The sequence below is a fragment of the Giraffa tippelskirchi genome, chromosome 5 (genome assembly GCF_054371585.1).
Source record: "Giraffa tippelskirchi isolate mGirTip1 chromosome 5, T2T-mGirTip1v1.2.pri, whole genome shotgun sequence".
NCBI lineage: Eukaryota > Metazoa > Chordata > Mammalia > Artiodactyla > Giraffidae > Giraffa > Giraffa tippelskirchi.
Window position 1 is genome coordinate 52155432 of NC_137279.1, and position 23251 is coordinate 52178682.

Genomic DNA, 23251 nt, shown 5'->3' on the forward strand with positions numbered 1-23251 from the left:
CTCCATGTGGGCACTAGAGTTTCCTCAGAAGCCGCTGAATATGCTTCCCTGGGGAAGGAGAAACTATTATTGTTGCCATTGTATAGATGATTAAGTTGGTGCTCAGAGAAGTTAAGCACTTCCTCGAGGTCACACATCTATTAAATTGTGGAGCTAGGATTTGAATCCAGATACACACTTAGCTGTCATTTTGACCTTTCCCCGCAAATCAAAATTGTGTACACTGCCCAACAGATTCAGAACCTCAAAGGATGTGGGGGTGGGGGTGAGGGTGGATAATTCCTTCTAAGGTGCTTCCTAGGAAAGAAAATACATCACACTCTTGTTTTGAAATTCAGTCGCAGCCTCCTCTCCCTGTGCTCCAGGAATGGCCAGCCTGCCAGGAGCGTTTGCATGCTCTCTAAGCGTAAGCAAGCAATAGGAACTTCTCCGCAGGGCTCAGTTCAGAGCCATTGTGGTCTCCACATCCCTCCGCCCAGACTTTCCGGAGGTCCTCAGAGGGCTCCTGCCTCGGTCTCCGCCGTTTGTGCGCCCCCTGCTGGTCTCCAGGAGAGGCGCCTGTGCTGGAGCCAGAGAAAGGGTACCCAAGCTCTCCTGTTTCCTCGTTGTTGTTGCTTAGTTCCTAAGTCGTTTCCTCAGCTCCAAGTAAAATGATGTGACGTGCCCAGCTCCCCTCCCTCTGAAACGTCAAATAACCCTCCTAGAGCAACCATCCGATGCTTCAGTCTTCAGGACTGAGAAGAATTGGGAGTGAATGTATGATCCCCCATCTCAAAAGTGATCACGCAGCATCCTGGTCTTACATTGTTCCCAGGGGGGTTGAGGCGGCCTGAGTAGTGAGCAGTGAGGCCCATAATAGATGTCTCAAGTCCTTAGCGCTCAGATCATGGTCACTGAACTAGCAGCGTCAGTATTACCTGGAGGCTTGTTAGAAATGCAGAATCTCAGGTCCTCCCCCAGACCAGCTTGAGTCAGAATCTGCACTTCAGCAAGATCTCTGGGTGATTCATATGCAAATCATCTTTGGAGGCTCTGTATCTCTTTTGCAGTGTCCACAATTTTTATTTTTTGAAGATCAAAATGACAAGTTTATAGCTGGATTCAAATCCTAGCTCTGCAATGCGACGGTTATGTGACCTTCAGCACGTACTTAACCTCTGAGCCACAGTTTACTCATCTATAAAATAGTGAAAAGAGCTATATGGCATCCTTAACTTTCAGGGCCTATCTCATCCTAAATCTGAGACTCAATAATTGCCCAACGTCTCCTAGCTCAGCCATAATTTACCTAGTTGTACTGCTTAGAAACATCAAACTCTGATGGCAAACCGAGTTTTTCCCTAGAAACCCGCAAGCTCTCTGCTCACTGTGGAGTAGATGATGGACCATCATCATCCTTTGTGTGAGCCCCTGGCAAATGACCACAGAAATGTCTTGAGGGGGACATCTGTGTCCAGGGAAGGCATTTCCTCCCCACCACCATGACAATAAAGATGGAGTGGATTGTGAAAGCGTGGAATTCCCTCCACAGAATGACAAGGGAGAAAGCCTCCCCGCCTGACCCCTTGACCCAGAGACTGGACTTGAGATTTCTCCAGGTCCCTTCTGCTCCGATGTTCCACATGCCTCAGTTTACAAAAGGGTTTTGATCTTCCCCAATTAAAATTCCACTTAATCGGAGACGCACTTAACATTTTGAATTCCCCTACAGATAAAAATCGCTGTGTGGCATAAAAAACCATCTCTGTAATGTTTGCTGCTTCTTCCTCCTAATTAGCTTTCCTGTTCTCCCTTAGGAAAGCAAAAACTCTTTCTCCTAATTCACCAGAAAAACACTGACCATCATCTTCACGGCAAGGAGGTTCCCAGAGTCTTAGGAACTGAAGCCTTTAAACAATGAGGGACTTCATGTCTCTAGAATAAGAACACACCAGAAGCCCCTTGTGCTGGGACTGGAGGTAAGTACTCCTGATGAAAATCACCCTCCTTCAGAATATAAATGGGAAACAGCTCACCGGATGTTTCAGTTGTGCTGTGTGCCTCGGGGGTACTGCTTGAGCAAAACTGGGTCCTTACACTCAGGAGATGGGCAAGCTGGAGGAGGAATGAGGTGATGAAAATGCCATCATGGACACGTACACAGAACCAGGGCAGGTGATAAAGCACTTGTGGGAATATGAGAACCGTTTCAAGGAAGAGTTGGCCTCTGGGGTAGACTGTGAGGGGTGAGTTGGGGTTGGGCAAACAGATGAGACGGGGACAAGCACCCCAAGCCCAGGATCACTAGAAGCAGAGAAGTTGAATGGAGGCCACACTGGGAGAAGGGGAGTTATCCCCGGAGCTCAGGCAAGACTAGAAAAGCCAGAAGGTAGATTGTCTGGAGTTTCCCCCTCTGGCTAATGAGAGGGTTCAGGCACTAAGGGACCCCTCTAATCAGCCATTCCAGGAATAGATTAGAGTCCATGTGGAGCCTTGCCCCCTGAAGAGTTGGATCATTGTGGGCAGGAGGAACCAGAAGGTTTCTGGTCAGAGCCGTGCCTCCTACAAGCTTCCTTGTGTAGCTGAGTGAGAGATGCAGGTTTGGGGGTAAGACTTGCTGTGGGGGTGGGTAGGGGGTTGGTCACTGCAGCAGCCTGGACAAGAGGCAGCAGCAACACAAACAGCTGGAAGTGAGGGGAATCGATTCTGGTGGTGGTGTCCTGAGATGAACTTCACAGGACTAGCCACCATCTGCTCTGATGTACTTGAGGCTTCTTTCAGTGGGGGATTAAGGAAGCTGATCTGACTTTACCCACCTCATTAGAGTTTCGTATGTACTGAAGATGGAAATAAGGATCCACAACCAAAGATGAACAGTGCACAGTGTTTGATGAGTCAGAAAGACTACAGCCCCAAGTGCTCTGAATGTGGAGGAAATGCTATAGATGCCCAAGAGGATATTTCAAGCTATGTCCAGATGTGGAAGAAGAAGGAAGGGCATGCTCCCTTTCAGAGGTTATTGTAAGCACATCTAACCACTCTCAGGTAGGATGGGAGAGAGCAGATGAGATGGGGCTGCTCCAAAGGGTCCCAGCTTCCCCCCACCTGGACCAGCCCATCTGAGGGACCCAGAGTGCAGACATGTCCTCAGCACCCTGGTAGCTGGCCCTACGGGTCATGAAGAGAGAGGAGGATACAGAGGCAGGATGTGACAAATTCATTCGTTCAGCAGATATTTACAAGATAAGCTACAAACCAGTAAGCTTGAGGGCTTCCCAGGTGGCTCAGTAGTAAAGAATCTGCCTGCCAATGCAGGAGACACAGGAGACACAGGTTCAATTCTTGAGGGGGAAGATCTCCTGGAGAAGGAAATGGCAACCCACTCCAGTATTCTTGCCTGGAGAATCCCAGGGACAGAGGAGCATGGTGGGCTGCCATCTGTGGGGTCGCACAGAGTCGGACACGACTAACGTGACTTAGCAGCAGCCGCCAGTATTCTTGCCAGGATAATCCCATGGACAGAGGAGCCTGGCGGGCTACAGTCCATGGGGTCACAGAGTCAGACACAACTGAGCACGAGCACAAGGTGTGTAGTGAGCCTGACAGCTGTTGTGGACAAATTCCTAGAAGCGGTCTGGTCGCAGGTCTGCAGCTCTGAGGGAAGGTGGTGGGAACCCCTGCAGGTATGCGTGGGTTCTAGAACAGCAAGTTGTATCAGACTCAGCTCATTTCCATCCTGACAGTGTTACCAGCTTCCAGCAGCCCTGGGAATGCAGCAAGGCATTTGACTGAGTCTCTCATGATCTCCCCTACCACCCCACGACACATGAAAGGGAAGCTTCTTGCTGGGCTACACATACTAGACCAGCTTTGTATCAAGGCGTCATGCAACAGAGAGATGCAAACAGACCCTAAGGAGACCTCTAGGTGCCAGCAAGTCAGTAAACCATTCTCCTGAGGGCACACCAGCGCATAGAGACCCTCTGCACTGGTTTTCTGCTTCCTCTTTAGAGAACAATCATCAGTTACCAGGCTTTGCCCTGCTGTGTTAATCCATGATGCCCACAGAAGCTGCTGCTGTCTCTGCTTGGGCATGTAATGGGTCTGAGGAAATGGGTGGGTGGGGAGCACGCTTTCCTTTTTGTTTGCATGAATGAACTGCCAGGGCCTGGCGGTGGAGCACCTTTTGCACCCAGGTGTGCATAAGCGAGCCTCCCTTTCTGGCTGCATCAGCCTGAGCGGGCTCTGCTTCGGACCCAGCAAGCTCTCCGCACCCCAAAGCCCACCTCCCCATGGCTTCGCATGGTGCTCCTACCAGGACGGGCCTTGAGCCCTCCAGTGGGCCTTGCTGCAGCACATGCCAGGTCAAGACTTCCCTGGTGGCTCAGTAGATAAGAATCCTCCTGCCAATGCAGGAGGCACGGGTTTGATCCCTGGTCTGGGCAGATCCCACATGCCGTGGAGCAGCTAAGCCCATGCACCACAACTACTGAAGCCTGTGTGCCTTAGAGCCTGTGCTCCGCAACAAGAGAAGCCACTGCAGTGAGAAGCCTATGCCCCACAACGAAGAGTAGCCCCCACTCGCCGCAACTAGAGAAAGCCTGTGCACAGCAGTGAAGACCCAGTGCAGCCATCAGTTCAGTTCAGTCGCTCAGTCGTGTCCGACTCTTTGTGACCCCATGAATTGCAGCATGCCAGGCCTCTCTGTCCATCACCAACTCCCGGAGTCTACCTAAACCCATGTCCATCGAGTTGGTGATGCCATCCAACCATCTCATCCTCTGTCGTCCCCTTCTCCTCCTGCCCCCAATCCTACCCAGCATTAAGGTCTTTTCCAATGAGTCAGCTCTTCACATCAAGTGGCCAAATATTGGAGTTTCAGCTTCAACATCAGTCCTTCCAATGAACACCCAGGATTGATTTCCTTTAGGATGGATTGATTGGATCTCCTTGCAGTCCAAGCGACTCTCAAGAGTCTTCTCCAACACCACAGTTCAAAAGCATCAATTCTTCGGCACTCAGCTTTCTTCACCGTCCAACTCTCACATCCATACATGACTACTGGAAAAACCATAGCCTTGACTAGACAGACTTTTGTTGGCAAAGTAATGTCTCTGCTTTTAAATATGCTATCTAGCTTGGCCATAACCTTCCTTCCAAGGAGTAAGCGTCTTTTAATTTCATGGCTGCAATCACCATCAGCAGTGCAGCCATAAATAATAAATAATTTTTAGAAAGAAAATAGTTTACAAAAACAAAGAGAGCCAGGCCTTTTTCTCCTAGAAATAGGAAGCAAGGTTTCAGCAGCTTTTGAGAGGGCTGAGGCCAGGCAGGATGGGCGGGGGAACCAGCAGAGGTTTGGAATCACCCCTGGGGATGGGAGAGAGGGTGACAGCATGGTTGGATTCTGCACATTTGGGTTGGCACCAGTGGGGTTCCTCCCAACAGAGCTATAGCCACCAGATGTAGACACGCAGCGGGCAGGCAGCCGGTGTAGACAGACGGGAGAGTACAGCGAGGAGGCATCCGGGTTGAAGTTGTTGGCAGAGGGTCGGAAGAGAAGGTCCATGGGGTGTAGGATGATGGGGAGGCAGAAAGGGCAGATGCATATGAAGAGCAGGGAAGATTTGAGAGGAATCAGGAGGCCATCAGAGAGTCAGCCTAGTGGAAGGAAGGGCCCAGGATACCTGGAAAGGGGGGGAGAGTTGTGCTGAGAGAGTGGGAGAGAACTCAGCATTTCAAATGGGTCGTCTCAGGAAGGAGGGACTGTGGGGTAAGATGGACCTTCACTTGGAGCTGAAGTGGATGAAGGACTGAGAGGTTCATCTTCCCCCAGGAGCCCATCCCTTTTTGACCAAGGGGAAGTGACCACAGATCAGCAGATGAAGACCCAGGGGTGGGCCGCAGAAGTACTCCCACACTGACCTCCTTGTGCGACCACACCGGAGGCACTAGGTTTAGAGGGGAGTCAGAACTGTGTGGCCTTAAGTAAGTTACTTTACTTCTCTGGGCCTTAGTTTTCTTATGTGTATAATGGTACCTTCTCAGGTAGCTCAGTGGGTAAAGAATCCATCTGCAATGCAGGAGATGCCGGTTCAATTGGGTTGGGTTGGGAAGATCCCCTAGAGGAGGGCATGGCAACCCACTCCAGTATTCTCACCTGGAGAATCCCATGGACAGAGGAGCCTGACATGCTACAGTCCATAGGGTTGCAAAGAGTCAGACACGACTGAAGCAACTGAGCACGCAAAGACTTGGGAGGATGCAGAAAGGGAGGAAGCTCTATGGGCATGAGCGTGTAGGCAAAGGTTTCCACTCTGTGGTATTGTAGTTATTAGGATATACTTCTTTCCTCCCTCCAGACTCGAGTCCAGTAGCTCTCAGAAGTGAATGTGTGTCAGAACCACCCAGGGGGCTTGATAGAACAGCCTGCCGGGCCATGCCCCAGAGCTTCTGATTCAGGAGGTAGGGGAGGGGGGCCAGGTAGCACTGATGCTGCTGGTGCAAGAACACCTCTTGGGCATCACTGCTCTAGAATCTCTACAGACCATGAGACCTTGGCAGGCAGAGGACCCCCAACATCCAGCAGTGACCAGCACAGAGCAGGGGCCTTGGCATGGGAAGAGTGACTCCAGGACAAGCGCAGATTCTCAATACAGCAGCTGGTCACCATGAGAAGAGGTGGTGTTGAATGAAAAAGAGGTCACTCGGGAAGAGCCTCAAAGTTATGGTGGTTTGTGCGAAAGCTGGATTTGTATCTGGGGAGCAAACGCTGAGGTTCACAGCAAAGCAGTCACCCATGCGTTTTATTGGAACTGCTGTCAGAGGCAGAACACTGGTCTGGAAGGACCATGGCCCTGGCGACACTGCTGGCTTCAGAGTGCTCATTTTCTGGCTTGTTCCAATGACGTGATGCTGTGTCCTGCATCTGGAGAGCACATTTGCCCTGGGAAGATCACCGTGTCCACTGGCCTTGAGCCTTTTTCCGAGGCTGAACTTGAACGTCTCCCCATGTGGACTCGGTCCAGGATTTTATTGTTCTGTGAACCCGGGAGAAACTCTCCCCAGCACCCATTTGGATATGAATTAACTGTTTTGCTCAGACAGCAGTTGGTTCTCCATGCCTGGTGCTCCGGCCTCCTGCCAGATATGGGCCACCACCTGCCAGGAGAAACATCCTCTCTCTAGTCTTGCGGCCAAGCTCAGAATCCCAGGTGCAGCCAAAGAGCCCATTACGAGTATTATTTGTTAAGAACCAAGTATTAAATTAGCACAGTCCTGGCCCGGGCCAGCAGAATTTGCCAGCCAACCATGGTGCCCGGGGAGCAGAGGCGCCCCTGGGTGCAGGCTTCCCTGCTTCCCACAGAGACACCAAGGCTGGTAACTCACCCATCTTGAGGCCAGCAGCTCTGCTGGCCAGGCAATTAAGTCAAGAAAGGGAACCCGCTCTGCTGATGGCTGGGATTAAAGCTAAATGAATTCAACTCGGAGAAAAGGGCTGCGACCCTTCTCCCTCTGGTCTCATTATCTTAATTAACAGTGTTTGGCAGGAGTATTGAGGCCCGCATTGATTGAGCTGCTCCTGTTACCCCTCAGAGCCCTAGACACAAGTAGCATCAGTAATAAAAACCCAATTCTCAACAGCCCTCTGAATTTCTTTCCAGCCCTCTTCCTCTAAGAAAAACATGCAGTTTCTGACTTGGAGGGGGTCCTTTAGACCAGGGTTTCTCAGAGCGTGGCCTGAGGACCACTCTCCTCAAAGTATCTGGGATATGATGATAAAATGCATTTCCCCAGCTCTATGAGACCTATGCAGCTGAATCTCCAGGAGTCAGAATCTGGGAGTGGTGGTATTGCTTTTTTCTCTTTAATTTTGTTTTCTGATTGTGGTAAAATATACTTGACATTGTGCATGCATGCTAAGTCACTTCAGTCATGTCCGATTCTTTGCAACCCCATGGACTGTAGCCCACCAGGCTCTCTGTCCATGGATTCTCCAGGCAAGAATACTGGAGTGGGTTGCCATGCCCTCCTCCAGGAAATCTTCCTGATGCAGGGATTGAAACCGCCTCTCCTGCAGCTCTTGCATTGCAGGCAGATTCTTTACTGCTGAGCCACCAGGGAAGCCCCATATTTGACATTAAGGACAATCATATTGTAGATGGTGGCTCAGACAGTAAAGAATCTGCCTGCAATGCGGGAGACCCGGGTTCGATCCCTGGGTCAGGAAGATCCCCTGGAGAAGGGAATGGCAACCCACTCCAGTATTCTTGCCTGGAGAATCCCATGGGCAGAGGAGCCTGGTGGGCTACAGTCCATGGGATCACAAAGAGTCGTACACAACTGAGCATTAATCTCCAGAAATTTCTCATCATCACAAACAGAAACAATGAACCTACAAAACCATAATTCCCCACCCCTCCCTCCAACGCCTGGAAACATCTATTCACTTTCTGTCTCTCTGAATTTGGCTAATCTAAGTCCCTCATATAAGTGGAATCAAACAGTATGTGTCTTTTGTGATTCACTTATTTCACAGAGAGTATCTTTAAGTTTCACACATGTTGTTGAAGCATGTGCCAGCTTTCCCTCTGTTTTTAGTAATATTCCGTTTTATGGATGTACCACATTATCTTCTCATCTATCAGTGGACATTTGGGTCATTCCTACCTGTTGGCTGTTGTGCATAATGCTGTTATGAGTGTGGTGTGCAAATACCTGTATCGGTTCTAAGGTACCGTCAAACTTGCAGCCATGTGAGCCGACCTTTTGAAACTGGAATCACTGGGAGAGATTTGACAACTCAGGATGCCCTAGCCACACCCTAGACCAACCAAATCACCCATAGATGGAACCCACTTCCTTTATTTTATTTTAACTCCCCCAGTGGTTCCAATGTATGGCCAAGTTAGAGAACCATGGGTTTATACCAGTGATTCTAAAATTTGGGTGTGTACAAAATTCAGTTACTTGTTAAGAGTACAGACCCCTGAGAGTCTCTTTTAACTAGTCTATGGGAAGCCTGAGCTTCAGTGCTGTAAGCTCTTCAGATGGTTCTCACATGTCACCAGAGTTGAGAATGGCTCCTCTTGTTCAGTCTCTCATTGAAACAGGAACCTGCTGAGGCTGCTGGAGGTGATGCTCTCTGCCCAAGGTTCTGAGCCCTTTGGCACCCGAGTCTGCACTGGTCCCCAGCGCTGATTCCTGAGCCAGTCCCACGAGTTTTCCGAACTCTACCACACAGGTGGAGGGGTAGCTCATATATGGAACCCCCTTTTGTCCTACTCTTAACTTGAACTGTTAGCCTTGAATGCAGAGAAGGCAGTGGCACCCCACTCCAGTACTCTTGCCTGGAAAATCCCATGGACGGAGGAGCCTGGTGGGCCGCAGTCCATGGGGTCGCGAAGAGTCAGACATGACTGAGCGACTTCACTTTCACTTTTCCCTTTCATGCACTGGAGAAGGCAATGGCAACCCACTCCAGTGTTCTTGCCTGGAGAATCCCAGGGACAGGGGAGCCTGGTGGGCTGCCGTCTATGGGGTCGCACAGAGTCGGACACGGCTGAAGCGACTTAGCAGCAGCAGCCTTGAATGAGAACCGGGTGTTCTGTTATAATGCTTGCTGTGAAATAACAATTTTGTTCCACCACAACTGACATATTAAGGAACAGTATTGCTGTATTAGGGAAGATTACTCATATATTAGGAAACAACATGAACATATTAGTGAACGTGAAATTTGCATTTGCTTACGTACCATTTCTTAAGCTTTAAACGACCCCGCTGAACCGACCTACATATGACGAAGGAAAAGATCTCAGAAATCTGCCAGCAACCTTCACACTCCGTGTGTGTTTTGAGCTGACACCCATTCCCAGCTGGTGTTCCACTTCCCCTGATACCAAATAGCCCCCTCCGTCCAGCACCTCACAGTAGCTCCCGAGTGGCAACTCTCAGGCCTTTTTCACGGCAAAGGGATATTTCTTGCAGTGTGTGTGTGTGTGTGTGTGTGTGTGTGTGTGTATTTCTTAACTGCATACATGTATAAAATGGTGCTACCATTTTCATTAGGCTTTTTAGGTGCTGCCAGTGAAGGTTTTGCATGCTATGTGCTGCCCTCTTTTTGCCCAGAAGTCCTGTGGTCTTATTGTGTGATTTTGCATAGCTGAGTGATTTTTAGGAAGGACTGAGTGTATCGCCTGAGGGCAGAACTAACAGTGTCAGTACATGTCGCTTCTCACCATCTTTTTACTAATAGTTTAGGAGCGCACTGCCAGGCCGCTCTATATGCTGCCTCTGAGAACTCACTCCAGACACCCCTGATGGCGCCCTCCTCTGCGGGGTCAGAAGCTGCTTTGGGATCAAGAAGCAGGGAGCCCTGTCTGGCACAGGCTTCTTCCAGGCCTTACCCAACACACTCTCATCCCTCTTGCTCCCTTTGGCTTCAACCCACTTAGGATTTGGACTTTTAGATCACTTGATCTTTTTTATTGGGTTCCCTAAGTCCACACCTGCTTGCCCACCCTGTCTCACAACCTACCTTCACTCTGGAAGCTCATCTTTCTGACATTTAGTCAGGTCTGAAACAATTCCATGGCCTGGTTCTCACCTTGAAATTAGATTTGCCCTGTACCAGTGTTCATTTGTATTTATTCTGACCCATTTTGGATCCTGGTTCTCATTCCAGGACACCCCTGCCTGGGATGGTCCCTCTTCCTAGCTTCTGTCATCATAAATAACCCCTCCAGACTCCTGTTGGCTCACCTGGTGCTTGGCTCCTCTACTGATGTGTCCTGCCACCTGACCCATAGAAGTCTGCTTCAGAGATGAAGATGTAGCTATTTCACACTTTGCTGTATTTCATAAGAAAATAGGTCTGCAGTATGTCTTCATAGCATGACATGACCCAAATGATTTTCTTTAATATCTGTTTGTTCAACTGGCCTTATCTATCTTACTGTTTAATTTTAGCTTCCCTGTTGTAGACTTGAAAATTCAGTGTATTGAACATGTGTTGTCTGGGACTTTCTTTCGCTTGTTGTTACCATGAATTCAAGGTCAAGCTGCCTAGTACAGTGTCGACATTCGGAAGGGATAAAAAGACAGAATTGAAACGTGGTCCGTAAAAAGACAGAATTGAAACTAGATATCTTAACTCTGTTATTCTGGACTGGTGTTCTCACTCCCATGTCTCTGCAGGGATTTTCCTGTCAGGTTACATAAGACGAGAATTTATTCTGATGTTTGAATAAACCAACAGCCGCAAAACTGTCAGCAGTTTGGGGGCCAAGCTAGTTCTTTCCTGCAAATATCAGTTGGGTATCAAAACACATTTATCTTGCAGTCCCTTAAAACCCTCATTGGTGAAATCAAAGTCTCCATTCTCTTTTCTTCTAAAACAGAGGTTAGCAAACTATGGTATTTGGACTGCAAAGCCTAAAATATTCACCACTTGGCCCTTTACGGAAAAAGTTTCCCAAGCCCTGTTCTAGAACATAAAATATGGTGGTTGTTATATGTAAACCAAGGGTTTTCCTCATGAGATTGAAAGGGGTAGCCTTCAGGAGATCAGTGAACCCTCTGAACTCAGGTACAAAATTTGGTTTATGTTGCAAATGTGCATTTTTGGAGAGTGAAAGGTCAGGCTTGGTCTATTGTGTTCACCACTAAAACAGTGCCAGACACAGATGCTCAGCAAAAATTAATTGAGTAAGTTATTGAGGAGGAGGGTGTGGCAGAGACAGGCAAGAACCAGATGAAGGAAGTCTTTGCAGGATTTTATTCCCAGAGAAGTGGGAGGAGAAGGAAGGGGGTCTATGCAGAGGCGTGGTATCTTCTGGGTTATATCTCTGAAAGAAAACCCTGGCTGCTCTTTGGGAAATGGAAGGTAAGACTGGAAATAGAGATCAGTGAGAACTGTCAAGTCTAGTCTCGTCAAGAGATGGGGGCTTGAACAGAGTAGACTTGGGGGGTAAAACTGACACGACTTGCTGACATGGGGGTGACATTTCAGAGAACAAAGGTGACTCTGCTGTTGTTACCCTGAGCCCATGAGTGGAAAATGCAGAGAAAATACGAGCCTTGATAAACATTCTTGTTAAGCTTTTTGTTATGATTCTTAAGTGCCTGGTTTTGGGTTTATTCTTAATAGTAGGTTATCTTGAATTACTACCAATTGGAAATTGTTTAATTTCAAATGTGAAATGGCAATAATTGTTTTTCACCTGATAGTATACATGAGTATACCATCCCCCCCTTTTCTTTTAATTTAATGAATTTATTTATTTTTGGCTGCCTTGGATCTTTGTTGGTGCATGTGGGTTCAGTAGTTGTGGCACGTGGGCTTCATTGCCCCACGGCATGTGGGATCTTCCCGGACCAGGGATGAAACCCACGTCTCCTGCACTGGCAGGCAGATTCTTAACCACCGGATCACCAGGGAAGTCTTGCTGTCCTACTCTTAATGTGTCCTGCTTTTGATACTTTGGGTCAACTCAGGAGTTGATGTCTGCTTCTGATCAGCTGTAAATTGTGTGTCAGAGCCTCAAAGGTGCTATGGAAACCCTACCGCAAATCACCCCCAACACAGCGAACCCTCTTCAGAGCCTGCAAGTGACCCGGGGCTGGTAGCTCCTCTGGTGCCATGACCTCTTCATGCTGTCTACCCTGATATGGAAACTGTACCAGGGATGTTGTCATAAACCAGTGCCCTCTTCTTGTTTCTTTCTTTCCTCTCCCTCTCCCTCTGCCCTCTGAGCCATGTAGCTCTTTCCTTACCTTCCAACAGAGGCCTTCTGATATTACACGTAGAGCAAGTTGAGTACTTGGCAGGCACCAGGTGGAGATGCCATACCGGTGGGCAGAGGTGAAGCTCTCTGAGCAGCCATCGTGCACTTTCTCTGTACCCTCACAGCTCCCAACACAGCACTGAGAATGTAACCAGACACATTCATTCAGCGCCTCTTGCCGCTGTGCACAAGCAAATGCTCAACCCAGACAGACAGTGAATTTACCTATTGGACTAGGCAAGGGGTCTGGTTTTTGTTTAGTTGTACACTCACATGGTCACACAAGTGCCAGGCATGCAGTTGGTGCTTAGTACATCCTTATTAAACTGAAAAATGGTGTACCCAGTTTTTACATGATGAGCTGTACTGTGTAGGAAATGAGGATGGATAAATAGAGATGACTTAGTATCTTTGGCAGATTAGAGGGGAAAGAAAAATCAGTGGATTTATTTTTCACTCCTCAGCAGAGGCTGCCTTGGGATAGGAATGGGGTCCCTGGCTGGAGTGAAGTTCAAATATATCTTTTCCTAATGTTTTCTCCAACTTCCATCAGCAAATCTTGAATGAATGAATTCACAACCTTATGAATGAATGCTGAGTTATCATAAAGATTAAATAACGTATTTCTAAAGTACTTAGAACCACACTTGCTATGTAGAAAAATGCAACATAATAGATAAGAAGAGAGAAAAGCTCTGTCTACACCACACAGTATCTGCCAATAGGCATGGCCACGGACTCAGAGGAACACAGGGTCTAAGAAGCAACCACATCACAGAGGGGTCTCCCAGGCCCTAAGCACCCTCAAGGCTGTGCCCAGTGCCTTGAGCTTAGATGTCTGTGTCTTCACTCTCTCTTCTTCTCCATAGGATCATGAGAGACTGCCTTGACCTTCTCTTAGGAGTCGTACTCCTGACCAGTCCTGCACTTGGAGTTTCTTCCTGCTTCTTTGATGGTTGGAGAGCCCTCTATCTTTCCTGCAACCTCACCCAAGTGCCCCAGGTCCCCAACACCACCAAGAGCCTCCTGCTCAGCTTCAACTATATCAGGACAGTCACAACCACATCCTTCCCCTTCCTGGAGCAGTTGCAGCTGCTGGAGCTGGGAACTCAGTTTACCCCCTTGACCATTTACAGAGAAGCCTTCCGAAACCTGCCCAATCTCAGGATCCTGGACCTGGGTGGAAGTCGGATAGACTTCTTGCATCCAGATGCTTTTCAGGGACTGCCCCACCTCATTGAACTTCGACTGTTTTTCTGTGGTCTCTCTGATGCTGTATTAAAAGATGGCTATTTCAGAAATTTGGCATCTTTGACTCACTTGGACCTATCCAAAAATCAAATTCAGAGTCTTTACCTTCATCCCTCATTCCGGGAACTGAATTCCTTGAAGTCCATTGATTTTTCCCTCAACCAAATACCTATTGTATGTGAGCAAGAACTCAAACCCCTCCAAGGGAAAACACTCTCCTTCTTAAGCCTTGCTGATAACCACCTGTACAGCAGGGTCTCAGTGGACTGGAAGAAGTGTCTGAACCCATTCAGAAATATGGTCCTGGAAACCCTAGATGTTTCTGGCAATGGCTGGGGGGTGGACGTCATGAGAAACTTCAGCAATGCCATCAATGGGAGCCAGATTTTCTCTTTGGTTCTTACCCATCATATTATGGGTTCTTCGTTTGGCTTCTCCAACCTGAAGGATCCTGACCAGCACACCTTTGCTGGGCTGGCCAGGAGCTCGATGATACAGCTGGACATTTCACATGGGTATATCTTCTCCCTGAATTTCCGAGTCTTTGAGACGCTCCAGGAGCTGAAGTTCCTGAACCTCGCCTACAACAAGATAAACACTATTTCGAGGAATGCATTTTATGGACTTGACAACCTTCAAGTTCTCAATATATCACATAACCTTCTTGGGGAATTATATAATTATGATTTCGATGGACTACCTAATGTGGCCTCTATTGACCTGCAGAAGAATCACATTGGGATCATTCAGGACAAAACATTTAAATTCCTGTGGAAATTAAATACCTTGGACCTCCGGGATAATGCTCTTAAAACAATTTATTTTCTTCCAAGCATTCCTAATATCTTTTTGGGTGGCAATAAGCTGGTGACTTTGCCAAACATCCCACTTAGAGCCAATTTCATCCACTTATCAGAGAATAGGCTAGAAAATCTGAATGATCTCTACTTCCTTCTCCAGGTACCTCATCTCCAGATTCTTATTTTAAATCAAAATCGCTTTTCCTTTTGTCACCAAAACCATGCCCCTTCAGAGAATCCCAGCCTAGAAAAGCTTTTCCTTGGAGAAAATATGTTGCAACTTGCCTGGGAAGCCGGCTCATGTTGGGATGTTTTTAAGGGGCTTTCCCATCTCCAGCTCCTCTATCTGAATAAAAACTACCTGAATTTCCTTCCACCAGGAGTATTTCGTCATCTGACTGCACTGAGGGGACTCAGCCTCAAAGACAACAGGCTTACTGTTCTTTCTCCTGGTGACTTACCTGCTAACTTAGAGATCCTGGATATATCTGGAAACCAGCTCCTCTCTCCTGATCCTGATTTATTTACATCACTGAGTGCCGTGGACATAACTCATAACAAATTCATCTGTGAGTGTGAACTTAGTACTTTTATCCATTGGCTCAATCAAACCAATATCACAATATTTGGGTCTCCAGCAGACATGTACTGCATGTACCCAAACTCTCTGGCTGGGGTTTCCCTTTACAGTCTTTCCACAGAAGGTTGCGAAGAAGAAGAAGTTTTAGAGTCCCTGAAGTTTTCCCTTTTCATCCTGGTCACTGTCACCTTGACTCTGTTCCTCGTGGTCATCCTCACAGTTACAAAGTTCCGGGGGTTTTGTTTCATCTGTTATAAGAAAGCCCAGAGTCTGCTGTTCAAGGACCCCATCAAGGGAAGAGAATCAGATACGTACAAATATGATGCCTATTTGTGCTTCAGTAGCAAAGACTTTGAATGGGTGCAGAATGCTTTGCTCAAACACCTGGATGTCCAGTACAGCAGCCAAAACAGATTTAACTTGTGCTTTGAAGAAAGAGACTTTATGCCCGGGGTAAACCATATCACCAACATCCAGGATGCTGTGTGGAGCAGCAGAAAGATTGTCTGTCTCGTGAGCAGACACTTCCTTAGAGACGGGTGGTGCCTCGAAGCCTTCAATTACGCCCAGAGCAGGTGCTTAGCTGACCTCAATGGCGCCCTCATCATGGTGGTGGTGGGGTCCCTGTCCCAGTTCCATCTGATGAAGCATCAGTCCATCAGAGGGTTCGTCCAGAAACGGCAGTACTTGAGGTGGCCTGAGGATCTCCAGGATGTTGACTGGTTTCTCAATAAACTCTCTGAATGCATTCTAAAGAAAGAAAAGGAAAGGAAGAAAGACAGTGCTGTTCAGCTGCAAAATGTAACCACAATCTCCTAGTCCAAGGAGCAGTTTCCACTTATCACAAGCTACAGATAACTCTGTACCTTTTATTTCCACCGGTTACCATTTGCATGCCTGTATGTTCAGTTGCTCAGTCATGTCCTACTCTTTGCAACCCCATGGACTGTAGCCGACCAGGCGCCTCTGTTCATGAGATTTACTAGGCAAGAATACTGGAGTGATTTGCCATTTCCTCCCCCAGGGGATCTTCCTGACCCAGGGATCGAACCCGAGTCTCCTGTGTCTCCTATATTAGCAGACAAAGTCTTTACCACTGAGCCACCTGGGAAGCCCTTAAGTTGCCATTTGGGGGTCCTTTATGGAGTTGTTGTTTTCCTACAATGAAAAGAACATAAATCTCCTTGATTTTCATTGCAACACAATGTTTTGTCTTGCCAATGTCCAAATGGAAAGTAATAGATCTAGAAAACTGCAACTGCCCCCAGCAGTTCTTACTCTGCATTGATTTCCTTTCAGAACCAGTAACACTGATCTCTCCCATTGCATCGACTACAGGATAAATCCTCTGCATGGCAAGGGCACCTTGGGAGAAGTTACAGATGGCCAACACCCTTTCTCTAGCACTCATTTCCCGAAGGGGGCTGGTCAGTGATTCTGAAGGCTTTGTGCCTGGCACAACAACACTAAGTAGAAAACAAACAGAAAAAAAGGCATGGCTCCTACTATTACCTTGAGAACAATGCCATTGCTCAGTGCAGGTCATGCCCAGTCTCAGGGATCAGAGTGGCCCCAAAGAAGCCAGGATGAGAATGACTAGCTCTCCTGGGGCCATATTGCCCCACTTCTTCTTACCTCTTGGATCTAACCCTAGTGGGCCATGGACGTTCTTTTTGGCTTGCAACCTTTATTTCAACCTGGCTTTCAAGAACCTTTGTGATTTAGCACCAGCCTATTTCAGCTTTATTTTCCCCCATACTTCATTTATCGACCGCTCAGGCTGTTGCAAAAAGAACATGGACCTGGACCCAGAACTTGGTTTGACTTCTGATTCTGCTGCTCACGAGATGTGTGGCCTTGAGCACATTACACACCTTCACTGGGCTTGTTTTCTCATCTGTAGGCATGATCCTCTCTACCTCACAGAGTTGACACGAGAGTCAAATCCACCAAGAATGTCAGGGCATCTCAGATCTTATCTTTAGCCACCCTAATGGCCATGAGAGGGTCCCCACACCAAGGAGGGCCTTTTGGAGGCAGTTGTGATTTCTTAGAATTTGTATTTTTTTTTTTTTATCTTAAGAGATATCTATGTGTATTTTGTATTTTTTTCAGATTGATTTTAGTAATAAATGTCTTTCTGCAAAAGCATTGCTGCTGCTAAGTCACTTCAGTCGTGTCCGACTCTGTGCGACCCCATAGACGGCCGCCCACCAGGCTCCCCCGTCCCTGGGATTCTCCAAGCAAGAATACTGGAGTAGGTTGCCATTTCCTTCTCCAAGCATTAAGACAACTTAAATCAAGGAAGCTGTGCCAAAGTTACCCCTGGCTTCCCAAATGGTGTCCTCCAAATCCAACCCAGCTTGGGACTTGTACTTCACATGTCACTCACTTCCCCTCACTGCCTGCCCCCCATCCTAATACCAACACACACTCACACACTAGCTGTTGTCATCCCAGCTTCTTGGGGCCCCTCTGATCTATGAGAATGAGCTTGTCTTACTCCATAGCATTATTCTTATGCACACACACCCCCCCACTCTGCTCCTTTCTTCTGGAATGTTCTCCCATCACTGCAACCCATCCAGCCCACCAAGCCTCCTTGGATGCCTCCAGCCCCAAATTCTCTCTCCCTTTTGTGCAAACTCTTAGTGCCCTATCCATCTTTTTTTTTTTAAGTTCTTACTAGTTCCTGCTTCCTCTGAGAGTTGTGAGCCTGTCTGGCCACCACCCCTCTAGGTAAGCTCCATGACAAAATGTCCTGTCTTACATGCCCAGCCCTCACTGGCCATAACAAGCCCAATATGGTCTCCAGACCACACAAGCCTTGCCCACCTACCTGTGTCCATCCTTTCCCCCCCCCCACCCTGGAACTCCTTCTCCCTACCCTACCCCTCACATCTGCCTGGTGAATTTCCTAGCACCACCATTCATTCCTTGTGACCCCACAGATTTCTGACACAAATACATAACATTGCGTAGTACCTATGGATATGCAGAGGCTACTAAACTGTGACCCCTGAGAGCAGGGACCTTGTCTTGTCATCTCTGTATCCTGAGCTCAGTATGCTGCCTGATCCAGTTGTATAGCTGCTAAGTTGTGTCCAACTCTTTTGTGACCCCATGGACTGTAACCCGCCAGGCTCCTTTGTTCCATGGGATTTTCCAGGCAAGAATACTGGAGTGGGTTACCATTTCCTTCTCCAGGGGATCTTCCCCACTCAGAGATCGAGCCTGTGTTTCCTGCATTGGCAGCCAGATTCTTGACCGCTGAGCCACCAGGGAAGCCCAAGAGTATGTGGTTAATAAATGCCTGGTGAATGGATGAAGCACATTGTAAGGTCTCCCTGGTGTCAAAGCTGCTGCTATTAAATGTGTTGCTGGTGAATTTGAGATCTCTCTTCGTTGCAAAAGAATTTGGAGATGAAGCAGAGAGGTTAAGAAAGTAAAGTGAAAGCTTATTTAAGGAAAAATACACTCTCAGAGGGAGGACAGGCAGACAGGGGAGGAGCTGCCACACCAGGCCTCTTTGCCAAGATGGTTATGAGGGGCATACAAATGAAGGGGTGCAATTGTCACTGGGGAAGGAAGTCATCTTTCCTGATTTTCAACCCAGCTCTATTTTCCTGAAGGGAGGGGGGATTTCTGTCTCCTTTTAGCTTAGATTAGAAGTGTCATGGCTGTTGGTGTGTGTGTGTGTGTGTGTGTGTGTGTGTGTGTGTGTGTATGCGCGCATGCATGCACTCAATTGCTTAGTCATGTCTGACTCTTTTGGGGCCCCATGGACTGTAGCCCACCAGGCTCCTCTGTCCGTGGGATTTTCCAGGCAAGAATACTGGAGTGGGTTGCCATTTCCTCCTCCGGGGGATCTTCCCAACCCAGGGGTTGAACCCGAGTCTCCCACATTGCAGATGGATCCTTTACCATTTGAGCCATTAGGGAAGCCCTGGTGCATGATGAGAACTTCTTATCTGTAAGCTAATCTTATCATAAAGAGACCACAGTGAGCAAAAGGTTACACTTGGATGCAGGAGATTCTCACCTTTCCCCACCTTTCTTTGTCTGTTGTTGTTGTTCAGTCACTAACTCATGTCCCACCCTTTCCGACCCCATGGACTGCAGCACACCAGGCTTTCTTGTCCTTCACTATCTTCTGGAGTTTGCTAAAATTCATGTCCATTGAGCTGGTGATGCTCCTTAACCACCTCAGCCTCTGTCATCCCCTTCTCATTTTGCCTTCAGTCTTTCCCAGCATCAGAGTCTTTTCCAATGAGTTGGCTCTTTTCATCAGGTGGCCGAAGTATTGGAGCTTCAGCTTCAGCATCAGTCCTTCCAATGAAAATTCAGGACTGGTTTCCTTTAGGATTGATTGATTTGATCTCCTTGCAGTCCAAGGGACTCTCAAGAGTCTTCTCCAGCACCACAGTTCAAAAGCATCAATTCTTTGGCACCCAGTCTTCTTTGTGATCCAATTCTCATATCCATACATGACTACTGGAAAAACCATAGCTTTGACTATATGGACCTTTGTTGGCTAAGTAATGTCTCTGCTTTTTAATACACTGTCTGTGGCTCTTTATCTGTTATTCAGACCTTTATCACCCAGAAAGTGTAGTTTCCTGCTAGTCTGGAGGTGTCCTGCTTTCCTTTGTCTGCCTGAGGACCTCCACTGTTTATAAGATGCGTGATTTCCTGCCACCTGGCCCCTGCCCTCATTTCTCTGCTCATACTGAGCTACCTGCCTGCTGTAACAGATCCTCCTGGGAGGGACAGGGCAAGGGCCAGGAGGAGTGGGACATCCACGTGGATGCTGAAGGGATAGGAGACCACAGGCTCTATGAAACCTATTGAACTTCATTTCAGATGACAGGGCGTGGGTGACGCTCCTCCACTACCAGCCAGGAACTGGGATCAGATGGAGGGATGAAGGGATGGGGAAGGAAAACAGTGAGAAGAAGTTTCTCATGAACCTCATACTAAGAATACAGCAAAACAAAAACTAAAAATAAAGTATTGCTGCAAGTAACAGTTATAACCACAACTCCAGAAGAAGGCAGCAAGGCCACTTGGTCTCAGTGAGAACTTTCCTGCCGCACCAGCCGGAAGTAGCTCTATACCTGGTACCCTCTTGCTTTGGGTGACCTTCACTTTGACTCTCTTTTCCAAGTGAAACCCAGGACACGTGAAATGACAAGTATGCATGTATTTATAGGGACAGTAAGTTGAAACACAACATTTGACTTCTGAAAGGAGTCTATCCCACAGCCTTTTCTAATTCTCTTATTTAAAAAACACAAATGAAACATATTGAAAAAAACACCTTTTGAGATATCCATACAGAGTTGTTGCAGGATCTGTTCACATTGTATATCCCAGCCACTGTCATCTTCTCTTCCACCACCAGGCTTAGCAGTTGGAATTCTTCTTGAGGCCATTTTTCCAAGTCTCACTCCACAAGAGTTACAGCATATATGGCAACAGAAGAGATGAGCAGCACCACGTTGAGATGCGGCACAGTGGTGAAGAGTCCACCTGACAATGCAGGAGACGTGAGTTCGATCCTTGGGTCAGGAAGATTCCCCTGCAGGAGGAAATAGCAACCCACTCCTGGATTCTTGCCTGGGAAATCCCATGGACAGAAGAGCCTGGCAGGCTACAGTCCTTGGGGTCACAAAAGAGTAGGACACGACTGAGCACGCACACACGTTGAGATGTGGGTACTGGGTGGTCCCAGCAATTCAGAGTCAGGCCTCGGTAAGTTGATATATTTTCCATACCACATGGTCCTTTGGAGTCACTCCTATATAGGGGGAACTAGTCAGTGTAAGAATGGCGCGAGCTTGCTGTCTTTGAAACTGAGATGAATCTGGAAACTTGACAATATCGATTAGGGCTCCTGACGACTTCAAAGAGAATCTCACTCATCATCTCAAACGCATACAACTGACTCTGAAAATTTCTTGTTGGCCCCATGAATCTGCAGTGAAGAGTATTTAGATAGTCTTGATATAGTGTAAAGTAAGTGTAGTTAGGAGTTTGAAATGACAAAATAACTGTACTGGGAGGGTAGAAGGATGTGGAGCACAAGGGTAAGATAGATAAATGCTCACCTTCCATAATATAAAATCAATGTAAAGTGTCTAGAATGTTATACCAAGAAACAACACTCAGAGTATGAATTTGGAAATATAAAAATGGCAGAGGGAAAAACTAGACAAGTTCATGGTGATTGCCTGAGGGAGTTTGGCCTGATTCTTTCATTGGGACTATCTAGAAAAGCTGGCAAAACTGTTTTTTAAACCTATTGAAAAGGCATTGGAGAAATATAAGGCAGAAAGTAGGGTGAAGATGCAGGACAAAGATGTGGATCAATTGATATCAAGAGACTAATTAATTAATTAATGTAATTGAGACCTACTCTTCAAACAGAGCATCAGTGAGCAAATAGACAAATGAGAGTATGAAAGAATACATGAATCTGTTAAGGACTCATAGCCAAAATATGAAAGCTTTTCTGAAAATCAGTAAGAAAAAGACAACACAAAAGAAAAATGGATAAGAGACTTCAGAATTTCGCTAAAAGATATCCAGTGTCCAAAAGCAAATGAAAAGATATTCAATCTCCTTTAGCCATCATGGAAACACAAATTAAAACCACACTGCAATAGCACTACACACACCCCAGAATGGCTAAAATTAATATGACTGACAGTATCAAATATTGGCAAAGAGGTGGAGCAGTTTAAACTCTCCTCTGTTATTGGTGAGAGAAGTTAAATTGAGGTATTTTTTAAAATTTGGACTATAGTTGCTTTACAATGTTTTAGTTTCTGCTGTACAGCAAAGTGAATCAGCTATATTTATACATATATCCCCTATTTTTTGGATTTCCTTTCCCTGGTGGCTCAGACAATAAAGAATCTGCCTGCAATGCAGGACACCCGGATTTGATCCCTGGGCCAGAAAGATGCCCTGGAGAAGGGAATGGCTACCCACTCCAGTATTCTTGCCTGGAGAATCCCGTGGACAGGCGCCTCTGGAGTTCATGGGCTCACGAAGAGTCTGACATGACTGAGAGACTAACACTTTCGCTTTCCCATTTGGATCACCACAGAGCATTGAATAGAGCTCCCTGTGCTATACAGTCAGTTCTCATTAGTTAATTGGATTTTTTTAAAATTTACACCCACTGTGTAGCACAGAGAACTCTACTTAATGCTCTGTGATGACCTAAATGGGAAGGAAATCCAAAAAAAGAGGAGACATATGTATACATATAGCTGATTCACTTTGCTGTACAGCAGAAACTAACACAACATTGTAAAGAAGCCAATAAAAAGGATAAAAATAAATTTATAAAGACAAACAAAAAATACAAATGCATGCCATTATATATGTATAACTGAGTCACTTTGCTGTACAGCAGAAACTAACACAACGTTGTAAATCAACCATACTTCAATAAAACAAATTAAAAATTAAAAAAAAAACAATAAAAAGCAGTCCCCTGATAACTACCAAAGTTCAGTCCATGTGAGTGTGCCCTATGACACTATGATTCTACCCATAGCTAGAAATCCATGCACATATGCACCGGAAGACAAAAATGTTATGGTAGCATTCTTTGCAGTAGCTGACATTGGAAACAACCCACATGTCCATCAGCCATAAAACAGATAAATAAATAGTGGTTATTGAAAACTCTACAGAAAAGGCAATTACTGATTATAGCTACATGCAATAACATGAATCAATGACTCTCACAAAAATGTAAAATCAAAGATGTGGCGCATAACTGTATTACATACTGAGTGACTCCATGTTTTAGAAATTTCAAAAAAGCAAAACTCATG

General features: G+C 46.8%; 1 protein-coding gene across 8 annotated transcripts in view; it reads left to right on the forward strand.

Annotated features, from left to right (window-relative positions):
• The window catches only part of TLR5 (toll like receptor 5), a 32171-nt gene extending 9274 nt beyond the window's left edge, over positions 1-22897 (forward strand). For 6 of the 8 annotated variants that reach the window (XM_081486156.1, XM_081486159.1, XM_081486155.1 and 3 more), the window contains 2 exons: positions 1797-1958; positions 13637-17549. In XM_081486156.1, the coding sequence (XP_081342282.1) occupies positions 13641-16217 (2577 nt within the window). In that variant the 5' untranslated portion in view covers positions 1797-1958; positions 13637-13640 and the 3' untranslated portion in view covers positions 16218-17549. Of the gene's footprint in view, positions 1-1796; positions 1959-13636; positions 17550-20802; positions 22699-22821 lie in introns of those variants that run through there. The other 2 variants (XR_014052545.1, XM_081486161.1) reach the window with 2 other exon arrangements.
• The last annotated feature ends 354 nt before the right edge of the window (positions 22898-23251 follow it).